Source organism: Phalacrocorax carbo, chromosome 12 (genome assembly GCF_963921805.1).
Source record: "Phalacrocorax carbo chromosome 12, bPhaCar2.1, whole genome shotgun sequence".
NCBI classification, from domain to species: domain Eukaryota; kingdom Metazoa; phylum Chordata; class Aves; order Suliformes; family Phalacrocoracidae; genus Phalacrocorax; species Phalacrocorax carbo.
This window is the reverse complement of record NC_087524.1, coordinates 19,380,420-19,406,683: the sequence shown is the minus strand read 5'-3', so window position 1 is coordinate 19,406,683 and position 26,264 is coordinate 19,380,420. Positions and strand designations below refer to the sequence as shown.

Genomic DNA, 26,264 nt, shown 5'->3' with positions numbered 1-26,264 from the left:
TGTTTCCTCCTGGCACGTGTTTCAAGCAGGAATACGTTAAACCCCACATTTTTGAGTTCAGGAGAGAGGAGCCCTGAGCCTGCTGTGAGGAGGTAAAGGCAGCACCCCGAGGCGCCTAGCCCTGGCTCTGTCAGGAGCCGAATTCATACCACTATGGGCTTTACTTGCTCAGCTTCTGTAATTTTCCACTCTGGAGATGTTATCACATTTCATTTTCAGTTACAAACACAGAGCACAACCTCCCTCTTCAATCTGCCGAGCAAAGCCAGATAACAGATCTGAAGTGCGAATTGGGGAGGATTTTGCTCCTGGGTTCTCTCCTAGCAAGACCAAGTGACTGGACTTCAGTGAGAGCCGAAGCGAGAGGCTACATCGAAGGACAGTTCAAGCAGCATTTCCATTTCGCACTCGTAAAATTGCTTTTTCTGCAGTTTTATGACTTGACATTTCCCACATCAATAACTTATAGTTGTAAAGTCAATGACACCACCAGCTCCGTGTGGGATGGAGATAGCTGGGGGTCTGCTGCAGGAGCAGGGGCTTTGCCCTGGCTGCCTCCCAGGCTGGGCTGTCACCTTCTGCCGGCCAGAAAACTTCCCCCGTGGTTTCAGTTCGATGCAGTCACCGGCTGTGCGGTGCTGCTGCGCTTTGTCCCAGAGGCAACCGTGTCAGGAGCATCTGCTTTCCGATTTCCTTTGTACAGCTGTGGCTGGCAAAGCCCACCTGGTGCGAGGCACCCCCTTGGTGTTCGCAGGGAAACTGCTGGCAGCGATTCATTGGGTGGGATGGAGAAACAGCCAAGAGGTTTCTCCCCTTGCCATTCCGCAGCGGGGTGACATCCGATGCTGTATGTGCATTTTCCCTTCTTAGAGGAACGCAATATTTTATGGCGTTTCATGCTTGGCAGTGCAGAGGGTGTTTGAAGGAGTGCTGTGGTGTTGGAGGAAGAGATTGGCTTTTCCTCCTCCAGAGGAGCTTAGAGGACAAAAAGGATGAGGGAATCACATATTTGGGTGATAGCAGGGGAAAAACATGAGGGTTGCTTTCATGCCAGCAATATGTTAAGTTTATTTTATTAACTGGTAAGCTGGATGGGCGGTACCAACAACTTACACGTGTTATTATTAAAACCTAGCTGCAGGTTGGAATAGCCCAATTGCCCCCTCTTAATTCTTTCTGTATAAATAGCCACTTGTTGCTTCACCTGCATGTGCAGTGCAGGACGTCCTGCAAGCCCGTGTGGGAGTACCCGGCAAACCAAAGCCTGCAAAAGACACAAATCGCCTCAAAACCGGTGGCAGGGATGGCGAGGCTGCCCCCTCAATGCCCGCTTTCCTGCCCCGCCCTGGAGCCTGCAGGCACGGAGCCCCACGAGCTGCCACCGTGGGGGGGACACAAAGGTGACTGTCCCCAGATCGGCATCAGATCCATGGGGAGCAATGCAAAGCGATGACCGCGTCCCCCCAGCTCGCTCAGCAAGCGGCTCCACTGCTTGTTCCCAGGCGGCTCCTCGCTTTAAAGCCAGCACGTTAGAACTGCCTTTGCCACCGCATGCTGATGACTGCAGCTTTCCTCGAGTCTCCATTAATAACCCACCGGCGTGGGAAGAGGTCCATGGCTGTGGAAATGGGCCAGCCAGGCTGAAAGCCCATGGTGTAGAGTGGCCAGGGAAAGAGGGGGAAGGATGCAGCCCCAAGTGCAGGTGCCAGGGCTGGGAAATAGGCTGCTCCTCTTTCTGCATGCCCAGCATCGGCCGGGGAAATCTTCCTCATCTACATGTCCTCCAACAGCATTTTCTGGGGCTGTATTTGGAAATGCAAAGCGTAACTTGCATTTATACTTCGTGTGGGGGTTTGCATACCCCCACAGGCATGTGTGCAAAGGTTGATGAGGAGCCGTGCAAAGGGTCGTGTTTGCGTATCACTGGGTTTTGTTGCATCGGAGCAATTTGGCACGGAGACATGTTAGTAGCACCTGTGGTTGCATGGGTGCACCGGTAACAAAATCCAGTGCAATACCTGTGCATGTGGAGCCGGTCATGCCCGTGCCAGCGAGCGCCTTAGTTCAGTTGCCCACTGGCGCGTCTGCTTGCCATGACCAGTGGTTTGGTCTTGCAAAGCTGAATGCCCGTCGTATCCCTCCAGACAAGCTGCTCAGCACCTCGGGAGGAGGTGGACCTGATCATCACGACTTTTCAGGGTGAGATCAAAATGTTGAATGAGTTGCAAAACCTCGGTATAATGCACGTGTGCCCCAGCTGCATCTGCTGGAGTGCTCACAGCTGAACAAAGGCAAGAGATCAAAGGGATGGGACTATTTTTATTTGCCTGGCTCTTCTGAGAGCTTGTCGATGGTTACCATCTCTGAGCAGTGCTTGCACCTTGGTAAGATGAGCATTTCGGAAGCTCTGGGAGGGCAGAGCAGAAGTTAGCTGCCCTTTGCTTATCACTTCATGCTGGGCCAGCTCACAGGGGCACCAAAGGAGAGCATGGAGGAGTGGGAAGCGATCTTCCCGTGGCTGCAGCCATGGCAAGCTCCAAGACTTTAATCCCTCATTAGAAGAATTAATGATTTTATCTTTGCAAATGCCAATGAAGCCTCTTTTTTTTCCAAAGGCTCCTTCAATTTTCTGCTTTTTAGTTGCTCTTTAATTTGCAAATGAAGGGCATGGAGGTGGTGTGGAAGGTAGGGCAGACTCCCAAACAGATGCCACTGGCGGCGGGGCAGCCCCGATGCAGCACCGAGCAGATGGGGCATCATGTCCAGCTGATTTTGCTGCCAGTGCTCCACTCTGCGGACTTTGGGGAATAAAAGGTTTGCGCTGGGGCTTGGAAAGCTTCCTTTTGTAGCTGTTCTTCCAGCCCTGAGAGCACATGAATGCTCCTTCCCAGCTCTCTTGGTGCCCACTGGGGGTTTAGCACTGGCTGTAGCTCATCATGAGCACTGCCAGGTCCCTGCCAGAGTTTGCGCGAGGCTTTGCAGGCACAGCATGCCTGTGCGCTTGGCTCGGTCCCTTCTCTGAGGAATTGGACCCCAGGCTGGGATCGCATCCTGAACCTCTTAACCTGCCTCTTTGGGTTGGCCCCAGCAAAACACAGAGTCTAAACAAGAGCAACCCCAACGGCCGAGTCCCCACATTGGCTACTGCGTTGGATGGCTCTCCATCCCACGGACCCACGGCGGGGACCCCGTGCCAGATGGGGGTGCCCCCAGCATGGGTGGAGGATGCAGCTAAAGGATCTGACAAATCTCAGCACCTGGATGTCAGACTTGTGTGTCAGACTTGTGTGTAAGTGTGTCACAGTTTAACCCCAGCCAGCAGCTCAGCCCCACGCAGCCACTCGCTCACTGCCCCTGGTGGGGTGGGGGAGAGAATTGGAAGGGTAAAGGTGAGAAAACTCATGGGCAGAGATAAAACTAGTTTAATAAGTAAAGCAGTTTTGGTGCTTGAGGACATGGTTTAGTGGTGGACTTAGCAGTGATAGGTTAGTGGTTGGACTCAATGATCTTAAGGGTCTTTTCCAACCTTAATGATTCTATGATTCTATGAAAAGCTGTGCATGCAAGCAAAGCAAACCAAGGGATTTCTTCACTCCTTCCCGTGGGCAGGCGGGTGTTCAGCCATCCCCAGGACAGCAGGGCTCCATCACGCCTAATGGAGACGTGGAAAGACAAATGCCATCACTCCCAACGTCCCCCCCTTCCTTCTTCTCCCCCAGCTCTATATGCTGGTGATGATGCCATATGATGTGGGACATCCCTGTGGTCAGTTGGGGTCACTGTCCCAGCTGTGTCCTCTCCCAGCCCCTGGTGCCCCCCTGGCCCCTCGCTGGTGGGGTGGGGTGAGGGGCAGAAAAGGCCTAGGCTCTGTGTCAAGGTTCAGGAGGGTGAAGGTGCAGCGAGGCCTGGCATGTTGTCCTCCTTGAGCATCCTCGGGGAGCACAGAAGGCTTGGATCCTGCCTGGAAACTGCTCTGGACCACTGGGAGCTGGGCCACCGTCTCCTGCAGACCGTGCACTCATAAGGGGGTCTTGCTTTCTGTCCTTGCAAGGGCTAGACTTGCCCCTCAGCAGCCTTGGGGTGTCATCTCTTCCCCAAATCCCTAACCATTTGCAGCCATTCTTAAATCCTGTTCACCATGGTAATCCAAAGTGAGCTTTACGATTTTCAGCCGTCAGTGGAAACATGGAAGAGAAGCAGTAAATGGAAGTGGGCTGAGAAGCAGCATGAACAAACGCTTGCGGTTACAAAATAGGCAGGACGCTAAAAGCAGCAGCGTGTCACCGGAGCAGATGTATTTGGTAATCGAATTTCAGGAGAAGGGCTGTGGGCTGTGTGGCAGTGGCTGTTCGGCAGGAGAGAGGTGCAGACCTTCCACTCCATGCCACACTCCTGGTGCTGCTTGGGGTCTCTGAAGGAGGTCACTGCCTCCGGGAAGGGTGCCTGCAAGTGCTTTTTGTGCTGGTGTAGAAGGTTCATGCAATGGTTAGGGAAGGAGAGGGTCTGGGCTCTGGTTTCCACCTTTCGGGAGGAAAAGGTCTGATGGGTGGCGCAGAGCTGCGGCGGTGGGTGAGGAGCAGCACGTGGTGCAGTCCTTGACTCCCTCCTGGGTCCCTCCCCAGCCTTTCATCCCAGCCCTGTGCAGGACAGGGGACATGACGAGGAGACAGTGAGACAGTGGGACCTTGAGGCTTGAAGCAGAGCTCACAGCTGGGCTGGATCAGTGTTTTCCAGCATCTCTGTCCTTCAGCTGCTCCCTCAAGGCTCTGGTGAGGCTCTTGGAGGACATGGATGGACACCTTCACCCAGAGACGTGATGCACACGTGTTTCCCTTGCAGTAGATGTGCCTGAAATTGCTGGCTTACAACTGCAGAGTAAACTAATTTAATTATCCCAGTGGCACCAACTGAGCGCTTCAGCTGTTAGGCTAAGCCTACCCAACAAGCTTTGCAAAACCCACTGTATCACGTGGCACATCTGACCAAAATATTTCACCAGGTGGATCCTTGGGGCAGCCATGAGCTGCTGGCCCTGCCTGCAGTGTGCCAAAGCCCAGCAACAGCACCAGTGCTCCCAGCAGAGCACTGACCTTCCTTGCCTTCCAGGGATGCCATGGGGCAAAGACAGCTTCTCCATCACATCAGACCAGGGGGAAAAATTTGTTGGCTGGAAAACAGGGCTTGGCCAGGGGGATCCCAGAGGGTCAGCAGGAGCTTCCCTTTCCCTCTGGTGGATGCTGAGCCTAGGCACACATTTATAATCTGGATAGTCATGGCTTTGGCACAGGGAAGCGACCCAAGGATGACAAAAATCTAATCACTTGTATGTCCGGAAGCAGCCCAGTCCATGTTCCTGGAAAATCTTCAGCTTGACGAAGAAAGTTTCAGCCAGTGTTTTCTCTGGCTACTGTCCTCCACATCAAAAAATCTCCCAAAGCGAGACAGTGACGCCTGAGCACCCTGCGTTACTCATCTACCCTCAAGCATGAGATTAGACAAAAACAGTTGTCAGGGTGGTTCCTGCTCTGCAAGAACCGATAAGATAAAGAAAGGGTCCTGAAGCCCCATGCTGCGAGGCACGAGCCCTGTAGGAATGAGGAAGGATTTGCCTTGGCACAGCATCTCCCCCCGTGCTGGTGGTAGTGAGAGCGATGGGCACCCCCTCTCCCATCCCCTCCTCGCCCACTGGTCCAGGCAGGGTGGCCAGGGCTGCTGCCAAATGCCCGGTGGTTTCTAGCACCAACAACCACCACCACCATCACCAAGGACCTCTGCAACTGGGATCCAGCCCAAGGCATGTCCCGTGGAGCATCCCTGGTTTCCAAGGAGGGAAGCCAGCTGGGTTCGGGTGCCCGTGGCAGCAGGTGGATCCCCAAGGCAGGGATGTGCTGCTGGGTTTGGGGCAGCAGGGCTGTAGCAGAGTGGGAAGAAAGCAAAGCCCGGAGCTGTGCAAGGGCCAGGGTTTTCGTAGCTATTCAGTTATGAAAAGCAGCGCTGGCAGGCTGCTCTCCGCGTGGGAGGACTGGCACAGAGGGACGAGCAGGATTAGGCAAGTTACTGTGAGCATTCTTGCCTTTGGTGGGGCGGGCTTTTGGGGCGTGGGGCATGGTCAGAGCCCTCCCCGGGATGGGAATGCTGGGAAAACCAGCTAATTCCTTGTGGGTAGTGGGAGATGGGGGATAAGCGTGCTTGAGAAAACCCTGCAGGTTTGCGTATTCCCTCAGGCTGCTTTTAAAGCCTTTCTAGGAATGAGACTGGAAAGTAGGTGCTTTCAGATGAAGAGCTGAAATAATGGCAAGGAGTCTGCATGGCTGCATGTGCCCTCTGGTCTGGCTTTGTGATTTAAAGCAAAGGGAAGTCAGTGTCCAGACTGGGCTTTCCAGTAGACCTCAAAGCATTTAATTAACAGGTGGCAAAATTGAGGCGCGGGGCACTTTGTGAGTCCCTGGGCACTAACCGCAGAGCTGGGGACCCAGCCTGGGGTGCTGGGTGCTGGAGCAGCATCTGGCTCTGGCAGCAGATTGGTTAATTTTTTGCTTGTGCTGGTAACCACATGTGTTTATAGGCCTGAAACTGGGTACCATAATCAAAATAAAAATAATTTGACCTGAAAGAAATGTTTTCTTCATACCAGGAGGGATATTTAGGCCAGGCAGGAGGGAAGGGAGCCGCTCCTGGAAGCAATTACATGCCCACATAACTGGGCTAATTAAGAAAGAGACCTAAATGTTAAAGTTCTGCTGGGAGGGAAGATACTTGGGAAAGCATTGCCTTTAATTCCTCGGAATCCTGGTTTTGTCTCTTCTCTCTGCAATTCCCATAGCTCAGAGAGGGGAGGTGAGCCCATGTTGCTCCCCTTCTTACTTATGCATACGGCACCAAACCAGAGAGGCTTCAACTTCAGGCAGAAACCAGGCCATGAACATGGTTGTCTTTGAAACAACAATTTTTAAAAGCCACAGCACCATGAAAATCCTTCTGCTCTTTTTAAATTCTCACCAATGCTCTCTGCTTTGTGCCTCTTCACCTTCGAACTGGGTGTAAACCCAGCGGCTGTACTCAAGCAAGTGGGTGACAATGATGTGTCATTTAATTATCCCCAGCGTCTGGAGGCAGGTGAGATGTGACAAGGCCGGTTTCTGTTCTTCACCCCAAGCAAGGAGGAGCTGGGTACTGGGGGGGGGGGTGCCTGGCATCTCTGACCACCCTTGTGCCCCTTAAAATGAGGGTATCAACCATCCTCTCATTTCGGTGCAGGGCTCAGGCTTGCTTTCCACTGTCAGCTTTTTCTTCCCCTTTCCACGCAAAGCACAAGCCTAAGGAGGGCAACGTCCACCTCCGAAATCCCAGCAGTTGTTCTGACAGTGTGTTAGTTAATCTCGTGGCAACGTGGTCTCCTTCCTAGGCACAGTGCTCTTGGTCTCACAGCTCCGGGGACCGTGTCCATACCAGCAGGATGTGATCAGAAATGGTCGGGATCAGATTTTCCCATGAAATGGGAGGTTTCTCAAAGAGCTGGTTTTCTTTTTCTGATGTGGGTGAGCCTAAAAAATATAGGAGATGAGCAACGTTGCAAGGGTGATGGGAGGTGGCTTGGACCACAAATGTCCTCTCAGCTGGGCTGATTTTGACAGGAATATGTGGTTTCACCTTTTGCAAGGCACTTGGAGAAGCTGGCTGTGAGAAAAATGGATTTTTCTAAAAAAACCCTGAGAGTCTGCCAGAGATGCTGTGTGGTGGAGAGACACCTGCTTGGTCTTCCTCTCCCATGGTCTGGTGCAATTCTTCTCCAAAGGGCGCCTTGCTGTGTGGTGACCTGGGACTTGCCATCTCCCACCTCCGCATCCGCTGCTTCCCAGCATCTCTGTGTCAACATTTCCTGCAGGATTTGGGGTGCTGTGTGCCGAAACGCCTCGCGGCACTGCGAACGCTGGGTTCGGTGCCTTGTCTGAGTCATCTATGGGGAGCTGAGCCACGGGCCAACCCTGATGTTGGCGTGTGTGTGCTGGCTGAGCAGATTGCCTTCCTTCACACAGGCTGTGGGGAGCTGCAACGGAGGCGTAACATGTCTGTCACACTGACGACGGCCGCCCGAATGAGAATTTGCAATCATCCCTGGCAATGGCAAAACAAGCCCTCGCTATCTCTTGCCCATTCTGTTTCCTGCCTTGTAAAATTTTGATATGGTTGTTACTGAGAAATTTTAATTAGTGTTAACACAGCTATCCTTTTTACAGGTGTTTTTTTTTAAAGTGAATCATTTTAATATATATATAAAAAATTATATATGTATTTGTTTAACCCCAGCCCTGTTCCCTGCAGCACTAACCTCAAGCAGGGGTAGCCTCGGCTGGAAATGGAGGATGGTGTTGTAGCATTTGGAAATACAACTTGCTGTGGAAAGAAAGGCACAAACCTCTGTGTGGGGTGTAAGCCATAGCACCGCCGGCAGTAATTGTCAGGTGTCATGAGAGGTATTGGTTCCTGCCAGTTGTAAGTGCACTGCTAGGATCTGTGCACTGGTAATCAGGGAAAGCTGGGGGTGGCACCTGTACCCCATTTCTGATGGCTCCACAAGGTTTTGGCTTCTTTGTGAGCCTTCAAAGTATTTGCAGTTTGAAGAGCTGCATCTCTCATAACAAATACTGTACTGCCGATGTCTTCTCCTCCTGAGTTTTCTCTAACATCCATTTACTTTCCTGCAAGGGTTGTACCCAGGAACACTGAGTTGTCCCAGACAGCTGACAAACTACTTCTCCTCCGTGAAGCTCCTTATTATATAGTATGTGGGACAGAGAGTAGTTGCTATAGAACAAATAAGGCAACTAAAATATACTATGCCCTTGCATCTCCCCAGGGTTATGGAGGGCTTCCCGTGGTTATGAATTCACCATAAAGAGCTGTCTGCCCTGCAGATGGGCCAGGAAGGTTGGAGGAGAGGGTACTGGCAGCAGTGGACACCAGCTTAGAAGGTGGTGAGGAAGAAGCACTGGGTGAATCCTCACTGGTGTATGGAAGACAGTGTTTCAACACTGTCTCCCATAACATCCTCACAGACAAGCTAAGGAAGTGTGGGTTAGATGAGAGGACAGTGAGGTGTATCGAGAACTGGCTGAACGGCAGAGCTCAGAGGGTTGTGATCAACGGAGCAGAGTCTGGTTGGAGGCCCGTAACTAGCGGTGTTCCCCAGGGGTCTGTGCTGGGTCCAGCCCTGTTCAACATGTTCATCAATGACCTGGGCGACGGGACAGAGCGTCCCCTCAGCAAGTTCGCTGACGATCCCAAGCTGGGAGCAGCGGCTGATGCACCAGAGGCCGTGCTGGCATCCAGCGAGGCCTGGGCAGGCTGGAGAGCTGGGCCCAGGGGAACCTCAGGGAATTCAACAGGAGCAAGTGTCGGGTCCTGCCCCTGGAGAGGAACAGCCCCCCGCACCAGCACAGGCTGGGGGGGACCTGCTGGGGAGCGGCTCTGCTGAGAGGCCCTGGGGGTGCTGGGGGGCAGCGAGGTGACCCTGAGCCAGCACCGGGCCCTTGGGGCCAAGGGGGCCAGCGGTGTCCTGGGGTGCATTAAAAGGAGTGTGGCCAGCAGGGCGAGGGAGGTTCTCTTCCCCCTCTGCTCTGCCCCAGTGAGGCCACATCTGCAGTGCTGCGTCCAGTTCTGGGCCCCCCAGTTCAAGAAGGACACGGAACTGCTGGAGCAAGGCCAGCGCAGAGCTACCAAGATGCTCAGGGGGCTGGAGCATCTCCCTTGTGAGGAAAGGCTGAGAGACCTGGGTTGGTTCAGCCTGGAGAAGACAAGGCTGAGGGGGGATCTCATCGATGCTTATAAATATCTAAAGGGTGGGTGTCAGGAGGATGGGACTGGGCTCTTTTCAGTGGTGCCCAGCGACAGGCCAAGGGGCCACAGGCACAAGCTGGAACACGGGAAGTTCCCCCTGAACATGAGGACAAACCCCTTCCCTGTGCGGGTGCCAGAGCAGGGGCACAGGCTGCCCAGAGGGGCTGTGGGGTCCCTTCCCTGGGGACATTCACCCGCCGCCTGGACGCGGCCCTGTGCCCCTGCTCTGGGGGTGCCTGCTCAAGCAGGGAGTGGGATGGGGTGAGCTCCAGAGGTGCCTTCCAGCCCCTGCCATTCTGGGATTCTGTGCGTGTGCTTGATAAGGAGGAGTTATATAGAAGACTCTGTGCCTGACAGGCGCCTGTTATGGGAAGGGTGCTGAGATGTGGGAGCTGAGTATAACGGGACTATTCACGTTGTGTGCTGGCTGCCGTAGACAGGCAGTGCCATTCATGGGGTGACTTCACTGTCCTCCAGGGAGCACGTGCTGGTGCAGGATGGAGTCATCTGCACAGGAATCACAAGAGCATCCTCCTGAAACGTGGATGGGTGGTTCTGGTGTTTTTCAGGGGTAAAATCAGCTTCAGCCTGGGCTGGAGATCCAGAGGAGTGTGTAAAGGGGTGTGTAAAGATCTTGATGGTTGGGAGCCAGGCTGTCCCCTGCCTTGTTGTCCCCTCCAAACTAAGGACTAATGGCAGTTTCCATGAGGATCCATGCATGACGGAGCCCGTAGACTCCTAAAGCTGAATTAAACAGCCCACCAGCTTGGTAATGTTTTGGGCTGGTCTTGATGCTGAGTAAGGAGAAGTTTCAAACTGCAGGATGGGAGAAGTGGCCTCTCCTCTCTGACCACCCAGCTCTTTCCTCGTGGGGTAAAATTCTCTAAATTTCCATCTGAGAAGATTTTCTGTTTAAATTTTGGCAGCTTTCAGGCTTGCTGGTGAAGGCAGGAGGGGCGGTACTGATCTCAGTCAGCGTCGGCACCCACTCGAGCCAGTGGCAAATATTGCCAAAAGGTAGTGACAGGCAAAAAACTGGAGGTTTTAAATTCCAGTTGTATCCCAGGAAATAGTTTGCTATTGATGTAACTTCTGAGACAGATTCCAGCTTCCAAGCCCCAGTGTTTTTTAAATAAACACAAATGAGAGCCTGCAAAGGTCAATTTGTGGCTTGGTGGGAAAAAGCCTTCGGTACAGGATCAAAAGAAAATGTCTTGGTTCGGAGGGCTCAGAGAACCTCAGAGGCCAGCTGGATTTAACTTTGGTCAGACTGTTACACATGCCACCATCGTCATTCATTGCCCCGGTATATTTTTTTAATTTAAAAACACAAGTAGTTGAAAAAAATTCAAGCCAATATTGGAAATCAGGTTCATAATGATGTTTACTCCTGGCACGAACTGTTAACGGGTTTTTTTTCCCTCTCTATTCCTTTGACAAACAAGTCTCCAGATTTGCTGAAGTACAGCAAACTTCGTCTTGGCTGGTGTGCACCAAGGCAGGTGGACCAAGTGGTACTCATTAAGGTTGCCCACATTGCTGACATCCTCCTGCCTGCGACACCAGCGGGCATGCTCGTACACTGCAAGGAACTCCACCCCTGAAACATTTCCATTGCTTTCAGAGATGTTTTGCATCAGTTTTTCCCTATACTGCACTAAAAACGAAAGCTTTTTTTTGGGCATCATAGATTGGCCATATATCCAAGTGGATATATGTTTTAGTGTACAGAGGGCAATATGTTAAGAGGAATGGATGCTTTTGAAGATATGGCACTGGACTGGACCTCATATGCATCAGCTCCATTCCTGCCTCCTCTGCAAATGTCCTTCAAGGAAGCTTCCCTGTCTCATTTCCCAAATGGAAAAATGAAGGCAATGCATTTTTTCACCTACCCCTGCCCATAAGCTCCTAAGGCTTATAAGCTCCTAAGCCATGCTGGCTCAGGTAGGATGTAATTTGGGTGCTACCCACAGCAATAAAACCTTGCTCTTAGGTAGCGGGTCATATCACTGCCAGAAGTAGCACACAAAAAAGATCCGTCTCCCTATAAAAAGCTGATTTGTTGCTGCAGCTCTGGACCGACCATTTCAGGCAAGGTACTTCGGTATAGTCAGAGGATGCTTGTAGGAGGTGATTTATTGTAGTAGGCTCTATTTTAGTTACTCAACAGAGCTTTTAATAGCAATAACATGTAATGCAATGACATCCATTGTTTTGATTTTACAGTCGAAATGGTCCCATCTGCCCAGTTATAAATTTGTGACTCACCAAACACAATGGGCTGAAAATAAATTCAGCTGTGGAAGCAGAAATGGACCATGCCCAGGGACATGGGATTTTCTGCCATAAAATCACTTTTCCAGCACGGATCAGGACTTGTGTGTCTGGACGGGCTTCTCCAGCAGCATCTGTTGCTGGGGTGAGGGGGGGTCCAAGTGCCGGACGGCCCTGCGGTACCGAGGGCCATGCAGCTCCCTGCTCCCAGCTCCATCCCTGCTCCCGGCTCCATCCTGCTGCAGGGTCCAGGGACGTGTGGTAGGTGTTGCCCCCTTGTTCACTCATGGGAGGAAAAGGCTGGAAACACAAACAAAGCTTGGCAGTGTCTGCCCCAAACACACATAAAATCTGACTGTATCGCCAGGTCGTGCATCTGATTCACCACATGCTGTTTAACCCTCTGGTGCACAGGCTCATACGCTACATGGACCTGAAGAATGGTTTTGATAAAGCACAGAGATTCATCCTTGAGTGACTCGACATGCTCAAAAGCAGCGGCCAAAGTGGTTGTTCATGCTGTTTTTAAAAAACCCACACCCAAACCCCAGCACTCCAGGATATTTCCAGGCTTGCTGCTCCCTCCCACGGTTCAGGTGAATGCAGCAGTGGCAGGATTTGCAGACAGCAGTCGGGCTTTTCTCCCCTCAAAGGTGCCTCATCGATCACATCTTCTTCTGCCTGAGGATTTGAAGGATGGAGCAGGGTGCAGATTTTGGATCTGCGGCTAAGCCCAGTGCAGCAGTGGCAACGGCTCCTTTGGGCACAGGGAAACGTGGCTGTGGCCTCCTGGGCAGCTGGTGGTTTTGTAGAAAATATTTTTTCAGTGCAAAATTTTGGTAGTGATGGGTCACAAGTTACTTGGGAGTCTCTTGCCTTGCAAAACTCTCCCAGAGCATTTCAGAAAGCAGTACTAAATAAACTAGGAGGGCAGTTCAGATTTCTTTTCAAGAGAAAGGTGCTCAGGTTTAGCATGAAATGGAGACTGTGTCGGAAAAGTGATGTGTACTTCAAGCCTGCACTTAATTTGCAGGAGGCCACAGTGCTGGGTGCGACGGTGGGTGCAGGTGCCTGTGATGGGAGGCATCCTCGGCTGCCCCAGGTAGCACCCTGCATCGTGCGGGGGGGTCTGCCCTGCACTTGGTGTGTCCAGCTCAGGTGGTTTTATCACCTGCTCCCTGGGTTTTCTGCCTGTTTTCATCACGGGGCTGTCACCTGCCTTGCATCTGAGGTGTGGGGATCAATCGGTATTTAAGTGCTTTGAGGAGGTTATTTGGAGGATGGTGACTTGTCACGTGCCGCCTGCACAGCATAAATCGCCACGTGAGCCATTGCTCGTCACAGGTCCCCTGTCCGGAAGCAGGTACCCCAGGTCCCAGCTTGAGCTTGGAAAAACAGAACCAGAGGCCGTGCCCAGGCTGGGGAGACACTCAGTGCGTTTTCCCTGCCAAGGCAAGACACGGGGAGTCCCAGCCATTGAACACCCACTTAGGAAATTATTCCATAGGAGAAGTTATGGGTACATGACTCCAGATTACTTACTCCTCTCACATTTTTAATCCAACCCAACATTAATGTGATACCTGGGGAAAAGCAGGCTACCATTAGCGCCTTCAATTAGTCACCGTGTGCTAAGCCTGCTCCCTGTGTGTTGCGGGAGGTGAGGCGCTGGCACAGGGAACTATTTGGGATTAGGTACACGCTTGCACCTCCTGCTTCGTGTTTCATGTCCCAGGTTTACACACCGCAGCACTGCCTTTCCATAAATTATGGATTTATGGTCATCCGTGATATGATTTTATCCCTTTACTTGCTGGTAGTTTCTTTAACAGCGCTGCTGAAGCTATGGGATACTCCACACCTGCAGCCACCCCAATTCTTCATTGCTGCGGTCCGTCCTGCTCTGCATCTCCTCGGCACAGAGGAGTGTCCTGCTGCATCAATATCATCCCGAGAGGGAGTCACCTCTTTGTCTCAAGCACTTTGGGGCATATATTAATCAAAGTGCTGGTGCAAATAAAGGCTTCATGTCATTGCCAGGGAGGTGGTGTCCACTGACACTGTCCCCATGCTGGTGACAAGATTGGTGTGGGACGTAATGCCGGGCATCTGCTGGTACCGCTACGTGAATTATAGCAGGAGAAGTCAGGTGGAAGTGTTCAGCTGGAGCAGGTTTCCACTGAAATAGACTGATTTGGTGAAATGAGAGAATTTCAGAAAGCATTTTGCTAAGGGAATTGAATGAGAGATTTTTGGAAGTTTGGTTTTGATTTCTATAAGGTCTTGCTTTCTAATTTAGGGCACGAAGTGAGAGCACAGTAGTAGAATAGAAATATTATTTCTTTACTGAAAATTATGCAAATAATATGAAAAGGGAATAAGGCTGAGATTCTCAAAAAAGGTGATTTTAAAAAAAAATAATAATTCCATATTGGTGATGTTTCATCCTAACTTGGGACATGTCAAAATACCAGCATCTCTGGCTTTCCCCGAAGATGAGCCCCTTCAAACCCTGAAGTTTTCCCAGCTCTGGGGACGAGCCGGGTTCAGGCTCACCATTGCTCATGCCAGAACCACTCCAGTTAAATAAACCCGTGGCGTTGCAGTAGCATCATCAGGAGAGCAGCCCGGCCCCGATGCCACCCTCTCTGCTAGGCTCTCAGGAGCCCTGAGTGTGTCGGTGTGAGTCCCCTGCAGTGCTCTGGGGATGCTCTGCTGCAGCAGGGAGCAGCCTCTGGCCTCCTGGGATGCAGAGAAGAAGCCAAGGAGGCAGCAAACGGCTGGGCACAGGAAGGATGGACAACCTGGAAATAAATAAATACACAGCAGTTGCTCGTGGGGCTGCCTAATGACCTGTCTGAGCGAATGGATTTCTCCCGCTCATAGCGACGGGTTCAGTGTCTGTTAGGGAAAATATTTGTTCTTGGCAGGAAATGAGGATTTCCTCCAATTATCATTATGAATGGGAATGGGCCAGGAGGCTGCGCTGGGACTGAGTCCCCATGTGCAGGATGCTGCGGTGCTGCACACGGGTGGGACGGTCGAGCCCTGGAGAGCATCACTGCTCTCTGATCCCATGCATAGCCATGCCTGCTGTATTTCTCCATGATTCTGGGGATGCGCCTCTCCTGTATCTCCCTGGGGCTCTGTAGCACTAGGGTGGTTCCCATCGGTGGGTGATATGATAGCTTTTTCTTTTGCATTTGGGGAAAGCCACTAAAAATCCTCACTGTTGTTAGGGCAGCTAGAGAGCTCTGACGACAAGAGCAAAACTGCAAGTAAAACCAAATTACAGGATCCAGACGCAGCAGTAATATTAATGACTTAAAGCCTCCTTCTTGCTTTTTTTTGTTTTGTTTGTTTAATACTGTGGTGTGAAGTGGCTCGGTAGGATAATAGATATTTCTGAGCCTGCTTGTGAAAGCTGTTTTTCACACCAAACAGAATAAAAGCAAAATTATCTGCTAAAGCTGTAGACTTCCAACGCACCATCTAAGCGCCAATGCCTATTATTGCAAAATTAGGATTGGGGATATGTAAATATTCCTCTTCATTAGCTGGTGAGATGGGGAAGAGCTGGGAAGACAGACCCTGAAAACAAGGGCAGCATCGTGGTACCTGCTGGGAGCAGCGCGGGGAGCCATCCCCTCCGTACGGGGAATGCTGCTGCAGGCACGCTCTGCCGCACGTCAGCCTGATGAAGGGTGCAGGGGTGCCTACAAATTATTCAGTGCCTCCATAGATAAAATCTAACCCAAAACAGTGGATGAGTTTGAGCTCCCTGACGTGGCACCACTGTGCATAACCCGGCTCTGGCTCTGCACCAGGCACATGAGCTCCGTTTGTGTTTCATATACCTCATAACTGCCTCCTGTGTTTTCCTTCCTCACCTATTTCAGTCGTTTCTTTCCTGACACTTCATTCATTGCTCAGAGGCTCTTTCTGCAGGAGGACGGGGTCTGTGTAAGACCCAAGTCCCCCCCCCGCCGCAATGGCAGTGTTGATCTTGGAAGCCGGTGCTGCTGAGCCATGTGCGGCAGCGGTCGCCAGCACTGCTCGGGGCGAGACAGCCACGTCTCCTGCTTTTTGGGGAAGCCAAACAGCCGCAAGTGAGGTGCTGGTGAGACCTGTCTGGGGCATCTGCCGAGCCGGTAACGTGCATGGCCAGTGAGCGGCCCCGGCGCCTGTGCTGCAGCCAGGGGCTGTTGGCAAAGCTCCTGAGATGCTCCTCGTTGTTATGTCGAGGAGAAGTTGGTTGTTCTAGCCTCAGGGCTGAGCAGATCTCCTTGCTCTGCCCGGTGCAGCTCCCTCGCCGTCTCCCTTCCTCCCCTTCTCACTCACTTGGGAGCACCAGCCTGGCGATGGAGTTGGGGAAGACTGTGGGTGCCTTAAAAGTGGGGAGAGCAATGTATGTGTGCGTATGTGCCTGGCCTGGATAACAGCAGTTGTTATAGTGAAGTTCTGTGGAGCTTTAAAACCAAAGGAGACCCATTTTCTAGTTGCCAGCACCTGGCCATCCTAGCAGCATGGATGAGCACTTTCCATGACACAAATGCCAGGCAGGTCTTTGCTGTGATGCAGACGACAAACACAGCAGATAACAACCCAGGTTGAAGGTATTTTACAGGAGAAGTTTGCCTCCAAGAGTGATTTAAACCCGAGCTGGGCAGAGAAGCCCCCAGTGGAGGAGACTGCTGGCTGGTGCTGGATGGGGAGGGCTGGCAGAGCTGCATCGTCCCCGCACGGAGCAGCACCGCTTGCTGCCCGCTTCCTCCTTTCCTTCTGGCACCAGGTTATTTTCAGCTTTATGAAGCAACTGTAGCCCAGTGTGCTAACGGTAGGTGATGACAGCTTGGTAGGTAGGGCCGGTGGTGCTGACAGCTTGTAGCGTTACACCTTCCCCAGGAAAATTGCGGCAATCACCTGGCAGGGTGGGGGAAAAAAGTGTGTGTGCAAAAGCCGTGATCACTGCGGGGATCACGGTCCTGCTAATATTTATTCTAGCAGATCCATGGTGTTTGCAGGGACGTGTTTCAGGGAAAAGCTCACAGCTGGGTGTTTTACGAGGGGAAGAGTTATACGAAGAAATGTTGCTGAGGGATTTCTCCAGCTCACTCACTGTCGGGGCTGCCAGCCTCCGGCCCCCATCCCCCACAGGGACACACATTCAAGGGAAGGAAAAGCCTGTGGAAAAGGATGGATGTGGGGGATGAGTCAGTTCTCACAGCCTTCCTGGCTTTTAGCCTTGGTCCCTGCATGGTGCAGAGCGTCACGAGAGCCCTGCGGGAAGGAGACGTAGCCTAAGCTTGGTCATCATGCAAGGGTTTTGCTCTGGAGGTCAGCTGGCAGCCCTGTGGCTCGTCCTGAGCAGCCAAGGGCTTCTTATTTAAGGTGCTTGCTTTAGTAATGTCTCATCTTCTTCCTCTCTCTGAGGGATTGCCCGGCGTGCTGGATTGCTGCAGTTTCAGGGAGGGCTGGGGGGAGACAAACCAGCATCTCAAATGGTCAGAAATGGGTTATTGCGGTTGTGAGCAAAAAGTGTTTTGGGTGGAAAGTACGTTACTGATGCTCACTGGGTGAAGTCAGGAGGGGCACAAGCATCTCCCAAAAGCCCTCTCTGTCAGATCCGGGAGGATGCCTGGATTCCCATGGTTTTCTTGAGATCAAGAGCAGTTGGGATGCCTGCTACCCCTTTCGGTCTGGTGCTGAAGGACAAGGTTGTGGAGGGGCTCGGAGGGGGCCCAGGGCTGCCTGGCCATGGGGAACAAGCACCACATTGTGCCACCAAAACTGTTCTTTGGCCGGCATCAATAGAGGACTTGACTGCCTGGTTTTGCCAGCTCAGCTTGTCAGCACGCGCTAAATTCACCCAATAAATAAAAAACTGAGCAAAATACTCCTGATGGTTTGAGAACAGACGCTGCGTTGATCGTCGTGGCTGGTCTGCCACAGCTCCGCAGCCAGTGCGGGTGATGCTGGCTCGGTTATCACCATCTTGGGGGGACCCTTCCCCAAAACGTACCTCCCCGCACCCTTACAATGCCGACCCCGGCTGCGTGGCGGCCGTCCCCCCCCAACTGGGAAGGTGAGGCATGGGATTTCGCAGCAGCTGATGCCTGTGAAAACTTGTTTTCCGAGCAGAGCACCGGCAAAGCTGCGTCAGAGAGAGTGCCTCCACCTGGCACCCGCACGTGGCCTTCCTCCATGAGCAGCCGCTGCAGCTCTGGAAGCTGCGGGACTGTCGGAAGGCTTTTTCCATCCTCTTACAAGGAAGGTAAAAATATTACCTGGAACGACTCAAGGCTCTGCATGGAAAATGTTGGGTTGCAGCATGTGTGGATTTGAGCGGGAAAAATGAGACTGTTGGCTTGATTATCTTGCCAAAGTCCAATGAAATGCAAAATTTCCCTGAAAGTCAAGTACATTCATGGCTGTTCCACGAGATGTGTCCGAGCTTGGAAACAGTTTTCATTTGGCTGGGAAAGGTGTGTCACGGACCTGTTTAGTTGCTCTCCAGGTTGCATCCTCCTTCATTCATCATAACAGGCATTGCCTGTCTCCAAATCCGAAGGACTGTAGGGCATCTTCCGTCCTCGGAGGATGTTCTTGCCCACCTGCAGCAGCCCAGCACAGCCATACCTGGGTACCAAGCCCAGGGAAGTGCCAGAGCCAGGAGATGAGCTCGATTAGCAGAAGGAGAAAAATTGACATTCTCAGAAGTGCCAGAGTTTTGTTTGTAGAAAGGATTTGCACTTCTGAGAGGGCTGTTGACTTTCAGGAGACTTAGGCTTTCAAGTACCTAAATCACTTTTGGAAATACTCTTGCAAATTTTTCTAAGTACTTAGAAAGTATTTTTCCAATGTCCTCAGGCCTTTTCCAAGTTGTCCATTAACCACAATGTGCAGATCTTGGCTTGAAGCTGTTACGCATTCAGCACCTAGAAGACAGACTGCATGGAGAAGCATGGCTTGTACTTTAAAAATAGAAGGATGGAGTGGGGGCTGGGTGCAGTTGGGTTTTTAGAGGACAAATGCCTGTTTTTTCACATGGGCTTGGGGCTTGTGGGTTTTGGAGGGTTTCAGAGACTGAAGGCCATGTGAAATGTCATCCCCAGCTTTCACAGTGGCCAACTCTTCGGGCAGCAGGAACTTCTTCTAGATAGAGCAGCCTCTGTGTCATCTCCAGCAACAACTCTTTTCACCATGGTACGTCATTTAGCGCAGTGCCCAAAGCCTCTTGGCAGCGCGTAGCCGGTGGGTAGGAATTCGGCACAAGTACCTTGGATTTCTTAAGAAATGATCGGAGTGTGAAGTAGGTGGGGCTTTCATCTGCATCCCTCAGGGGATACATAAAAGGATGATTTTGCTTCATTTAGAGCCTGGAGTAAGTTATTCTGGTGGAGTTACTCCCAGCTTACCTGGATTTGAAAGAAAAACAACTCAAGCAAATGTGCATAAATTCCCCAGGAACGTTGGTGAGGATGTTTGGAGCAAGGCTGTGAATTCAGGCTGCGTGTTTGGTCATGAGCCGTGCAAGGGCAGACTCTGCCAGGTATCAACACTCTATTGGTGACTCCGGCTTCAGCTTGGCCCAGGCTCTTGGAGAGAGGGTGCGATGGAAACCGCATGGTGTTTGCCTTCCCCCAGATAAATGAGTGCGAGAGACCCAAAGTGCTCTCCTCCCCTCCCTGCTATCCCCAGGCAACCCAACATCCATGTTAGTTTAACAACATTTTGTCTAACCTATATTAACGGGTTCTGGTGATGACATTTTACAGCTTGTGGAAATCTTTAGCAGTGCTCCAGGATCTTTATTGTTGGAAGCACGATGCACCCCCCTACACCTTCCTGCTGTCTCCAGCCTAAACCCACTTATCCTAAACTGTTCCTCAGAGGTCAACTCATCTGGACTTACCAATTTCGTGCTGCTCCAGACTCTCAAGGAGCTGCCAGTGTCCGTCTTTGCAGATTTAACCCCACCAGACAGCTTGTTCAAGAAAACACTGACTGCTGCCAGGCACTGGTGAAGCCTCTGAGGAATCCCACCTGATCCGTATTTCCACCAAGACATGAGCTACCCATAACTTACTGTGGAGTGTAGTTTTTCTCCTTTAGAGTAGTTTTTCTTCATGTGCCCATCTCCTAAAGCCTATAGACCATATACAAGCCGTGTACCCATGCTGCGGTCTTATCATGGCGGGTTCAGTTGACGCTAAGAAAAAGCCTCCCTTGAGACAGGGATCTTTAAAAGCAAAGAACCTCCTAACCTGGAGCCCCGCTTCATTGCAAATATGCTTCAGGTTTCATACTGCACATAAATCCCACGTCAGGAAAGGCAAATGTAGGGGGGGGGGGGAGCACTGCCGCTCGTGTGCTCATACCTAGTTATCGGTGTGGTGTCCGAGGATTTGGAGGCCACGGATCAGGGGAGCACCTTCAGCTAGCATGGGGGCTGCCTCCCCCTCGGGTGTTTGTTGGATGCGCATTCAGGTGCATCAGGTGGGACGTGGCCGGGCATCCGTGAAGCACCATCGCTCTGCCCGCTGGCTCTTGCAAGAGGCTCGCACCAGCTGCTGAGATGCTCCTCGGTCTCCTGCTTACAGCACACGCTCTGCCCTGCAGCCAGCGGGATGGCCACGTTATTTCCATTGGCATTTGCTAATTAGGATTTAGTTTGCTCCTTTAAAAAAACAACTTGGGTAAAAGGCATGCCCTGTCAGGTCAGCACGCCTGTGGTCAGACGGCATCTCTGGGAGGCTGCGCAGGGTTTTGAATGCCTGCGAGCTCCTCATCGTTTTTGGAGTTTTGAAAGCGTTTTGAAGACGTGACAGTACATAAACTAAATCAAGGTTCTGGCCAAGGCAACCAGCCACGGAGCCTCTTCATTAGAGAGACAAGGGACAGAGAACTGACCTCACATGGTCTTAAATAAGAGAGGACAGCCCTGAGCCACGACAGCAGAGGGTTTAGCAGCACATGAGCTCCAGCTGCTCTAAAAAAGGGCTGAAGTTTGTCTTAATTACTTTAATAAATGGAACTGTTGGAAACATCAATTTATTTTTGGCGGAACGGCTCTGTACTGCCTTACACGTGTGACTGGGAGGTGCGTGGGCTGGAGGTGGTGATGGGGCTGATCTGGACCGGGGCGGGGATGTTTTTGATGCCATCGCCCATTGCAGGGATGGGAGAGGCACAGGAGCTGCCATGGATGGGGAGGTGGGAGTTCGCAGTGGCTGCCCAGCTCCGGGGGACCCGGCGGCTGCGAGCTGAGCATTTCAGCCCATCTGCTTGCTTTCTGCTGGGATGGGCTGGCAGGTTTGGGGGACAGGGGACTCTCGGCTCACCTCGTGTAACTTCTAGCCCAGCACAGCTTCAGGATCAGTCTCAGCTGCCTCTTTCCCCTTGCCTTTGCAGAACCGCCAGACTTTCAACAGCCTTACCTGCCTTAGCACCGCGGCCGAGGATGGCTCCCAGCGGCTGCCCAGCTCACAGCCATGGACCGCGGCCCCCCGCTCCCCGGAGGTGATGCCAGGCAGGACCCCCGCCTGCACCCCAGTGCCGGATCCACCGCGCTCGCGGGTCGACGAGCGCCAGGCCAGCAGGGACGACCTCTCCTGCGAGGAGGAGGAGGAGGGTGGTGGGAAGGAGGAGGACGGGGCGGCGTGGCGGAGTGGTGGGACGGGTGCCGAGAGCCTCTTCCAGCTGGATGGTGAGATAGATATCGAGCAGATAGAAAACAACTGAGGAGGGAGTGGGTCCTCTCGCCCTGGGGTCGGGGGGCTGCCAGCAGAGCCGTGGAGGGCTCCTCGCTGCCAGCACGGGGTTTGCGGGGTCCTGCCACTGCTCCCCTCCTGCCAGCTGGAGGGGACAAAGCAGCTTTGCCAAAATTTCATCAGGTATTTAGAGCAATTTGTGTGCGTGCGTGTGTAAATCTTGAAATTCTTTTTAACTACTGTAGCCAGAGATCAGCTAGTTGGAGGAAACTGCCTGTCCAACTGGGGAAACCGGGCACAGGGATCACCAAAAACTCGCATTTGGCGAGTAAATGGCTTTTGCCAGCATAGGGTTGGAGCTGATGGGGCCAGCCACGCTCCCGTGGATCCCACCCGCACTTGTTTATTAGGGGATACACAAGGAGAAACCACCACCCATGGGACTGGAAAAAGTGGGGGGAAACCGAAATATCGAGATTTGCAAACCAAGGGCTGGCTGGTGGCTGTGGGGGCAGCTGCGGCTCCTCTTCTGCCACACCCCAGAGGGCCCCAGCACCCCCCTTGCTCCCCACGTCCCTGGCGGTGCCGTGAGAAGGAAATCACAAGTGAAGTGTTTTGCTTAAACTTAATAACGGTAAAAGCTGGATTTTTACTTTTTTTTCCCCTCCCCCCCAAATTTTCCTTTTCCTCATGAGGAATTAAAGGGACCCCCAGCCCACACAGCTCCAACGCAGGGTGGCAACTGCAGCAGTGCTCAGCTGCCCAAGGATGCTCCAATGCCTTTCTTCCCTATTTTTTTTCTTCCCACTCCCCTCTCTCAAACCATTGGGAGGAAACTTGGCGCTGCCCTTGCTCGGGTTCCCAACACCCAATTCTGAGCGGGGCCAGGCCATTTACCCATTTACTAGCGGCTGTGCCCTCTTTGCTCCCCGAGGCACTGCTGCCACCCTCTTATTTTTTTGCTCTGTCTTACTGTGAAGGGGCTGCACGCCCAAGGCATGCTGCGGGGTTACTTGACAAAAAATCAGCTGGCGAAAGGCTGAAAATCCAGGTAGCAGCACTGAAAGCTTTTCCTCTTCCTGTGCCTTTTTTAAGCACAGATAAAGTGGTGACCATTATGTTTGTACGATATGGATTCTCTTTGGTAAAAATAAGCAGTCCACTTGCTAACAGGTTTAGAAGGACACATATTTTTTTTCCTCCCTCTTTTTTGTTTTTGTTTGTTTGTCTAAAGCTCTAGGAAAGCTGTACGAGTGGCTTCCAGCATCTTCTGCAGGTTCCCTCAAGCTCAGGGTTTACTTCCCGAGCTCTGTAAAAGCAAGAAAGGAAAAAAAAGTCAGCGATACCAACAGCAATTGCAGGCATGACCTTTTTTAACAGGGTTCGGTACACCCGTTGGCAAAGCTTTAGGAGTCTGTAACTCAGAAAGGGCTGAGAGCTGCTGGTACAGGTTTTATTCATCATTTCTGGTTATTTTAGTGCACTTTTTTCTGCGGTGGTTTGGGATACGTGTGGTGTCTCCCATCACAGTGGAACCCATCAGCTGTTATATAGCTTTATACCTGTCCTGGCACCGCAGAGGTTTTGCTGGTGGCGGTGGCCACGTCTGCTCCCTCCAGGCCGGGTGCTGCCAGGCAGGGCCAGCCCCAAATCTCTGGGGAAGGGATGACAGGGATGTCTTTTCATTTTGGACAACCCTCCAGCTCTTTTGAAGTGTCGCCTGATGCATTGTTTAAAAGAAAATACATCCTGGCTTCATTGTTAGCCCTCCTGCAGCGGAAGGCGCTGCCTGCCGCCGAGGTTTTGGGAGGGTCCAGCCATGCCAGCGTTCCCCCAGGCTGCCCCTCCGGTCCGTGTCCCCGCAGCGGCACAGCCACAGCACAGTTCTCGTCTTTGAGTCTTCCTGATGCTCGATACCCGCCACCACTGACGCGTCCCCGGTCTCAGGGTGCACAGCTCCCGCTGGCCACGGGCACCCCCTCAGCTGCCGTCTCCCCGACTGACCGGAAAAAGGGCAAATTCACCCAAATCCATGTCCGGCTGCTGCCGTAGAGCTCCGGGTGGGCTCTCGCATGTGCATCACCGGGGCTGTAATTCCTAAGGGCTTCTGTTTTCTTTCCAAGGGCTGCTTACCGGTGCCATGCTAACCCCAGCCCCGGTAGGAAGGTGACCGATGGACCACTACCCAGCTGTACTCGACGTAGCCGTAGCATTCAGTTTACATACAGCACAACCCGTTTGCCTTACTAAAGACGCTTTTCCAATGAGTCATGGCCTTATACTGGGCACGTCAGCGTAGGCACAGACTACAGTTAGTGACGGTTTTGAGGCCACGGTGGTGTTCTGTTGGGTATTTCGTTGTTGGGTTTGTATGATTTCATGTACTTATTCTCAGTTTAAGAAAGCCTTACTTTTTAAATTTTTTTTTTCTCTCTGTAGAGGTAAAACATTTGTGGATTTATATATATATAAATATATATATAAATAAAGTAATTAAAAATATTAAATATAATATAGTATGTGCCTCAGATTCAGGGGACATCCTGTTGATTGTAAAGTCAGAAGTGGCGTTGCTCCCCGGCACGTGGGGGAGGTTCAGGAGACACAAACCCTACGCCCGCAGCGACCGCAGCGGGAGAGCAGGGCGTCCCCTGGGGGTCCTGCCCTTGGTTTGTAAGGACTTCACCTATTACACAGATTTTTTGGTAACTTCTCCCCTCCCCGGCAAATTCCTGCCGGCTGCCAGAATGTGATATTAAAGTAATATGCAGACAATGGATGTTATTCCTTGCTAGGTAGCTAACACAGGCTCATTATTGTGGAGAGACTCGGTGGCTTGTCCAAGGCATGACCCAGCCTGGCCAGCAGCCATCTCAGGATGCCAGCAAGCTCTGTCAGCGGCAATAACAGTTCATCATCATGAGTCCTGAAAAATGGATTTTAATAGGAAAAGTCTTAGCACGCGCACGGGGAGTTTGCTGTGTGTTTGCAGATGCAGCTCTTTGAGCCTGTTCTATGAAAGATTACATTAAAAAAGAGACAAAAAGAAGTATTTGTAAAATAGATTGTAATTTTTCCACGTTATAGCATAGCCTATTTGGCCAATAAAGTTGTGTTTCAAGTGCATTGTCAAAAAGCTCCTGGCTGAACGGGCTAACAGACAGACTTAACGTAGGATGTGATAGGATTGTAGCAGTGCTTTACAGCGTTTATGGGTTTGATGTTCAAGAAAGCAAAAGAAGAGGATGGCCAAAAAAAAAATAAAAGAAGAAAAAAAAAAAAAGCCTTCTGAAGCTATGACCTGTAGTAGCCAAGTCTCGCTGGCAATTGCACAAGCGCAGCGGGACGTGCGTGTCCCCGGGGAGGGGCTGCCCGAGGTGCCCCCGCCGGTGCAGGCTGCCCTCTCCCCGGGCGGGCGAGGAGGCTGCCCACCCGTACCCCTCCATGACTTGATTGCACTAGAGCAGCTCAGTCTCAGGAAATTGCTTGTTACTTTTACTGTGTAAATAAAGCTTCCTGGTTCAATAACCCCTGGCTGGCGTCTCGCCTCTCTGTGCTGTCCCCACGGCCAGGCGCTGCTGTGGGGTTGGGGGCGCTGGGGGACGCCGCTACCCCTCGGGGCTGGGGTTTGATGGGGCAGAGCTGGGTGCGGGTGCAGGAGCCCCATGGGCCTCTCCTCTCCTTGAAGGGGTTGTGCTGCACGTCCATGGGTGCTGGGGGCAGGGGGGGAGCCCAGAAAATGGGTGTGGGTGAGGAAAGCTGAGGCCCTTCGTCAAGGTGTCCATGTCAGAAATAGCTATGGCCTTGGCTTGCACCAGAAAAATGGGTATTTTTTTATGATGTTCACATGCAGGCAGGTGTGATGCATTCCCCCATGGTGGGGGCACATCTCCCATGGCCACCCCCAGGCATGTTTTTTCACTGTAACCCAGCCGAAGAGGAAACAGCGAAATGCAAATCAACATTTAAGTGCCAAGTAGTGCCTTACGCTTGTGTTTAAGGACAATGTCCCACCCCTTAAATTAAAATCTAACCCTGAGCAAGGCAGGAGTCCACAGCATGGCAAGGGCATACAGGGTGCTAAATACACTCTTGGGGAAACAGGGCACTATCTCCTACAGCCTTTGTAAATCAAAGGAAAATGTCTGCTTTTCCCTGAGTGAGCAAACAATTTAAAAGTTTCATGACAGATGGCAGGATGTTTATCTGCCTAAACTTAATCCGATTGAAGTGATAGGCTTAGTGTAATAGAACAAAAATGAAGAATTATAGGATAAAAAAAGAGTTGCTCAGTGATCTGCCACTGTTCAACCAGGGTTTGCAGCATCCTCTGTGTGTGTGTGTGCAGGCACACAGCGCTGTACACTTCGGCTGAACCGCTAACCAGAGGATAAAAAGATACTAAGACAGACCCAAAAATTGCACTAAGATCATCTT

The 26,264-nt window shown here is 51.9% G+C and overlaps 1 protein-coding gene across 1 annotated transcript in view; it reads left to right on the top strand.

Moving 5' to 3' along the window:
* FAM53B (family with sequence similarity 53 member B) overlaps positions 1-25,355 on the top strand; it is a 56,377-nt gene extending 31,022 nt beyond the window's left edge. The window contains exon 5 of the mRNA XM_064464353.1: positions 21,529-25,355. Coding sequence (XP_064320423.1) covers positions 21,529-21,858 — 330 coding nt within the window. The 3' untranslated portion in view covers positions 21,859-25,355. The remainder of the gene's footprint in view (positions 1-21,528) is intronic.
* Positions 25,356-26,264: the final 909 nt, after the last annotated feature.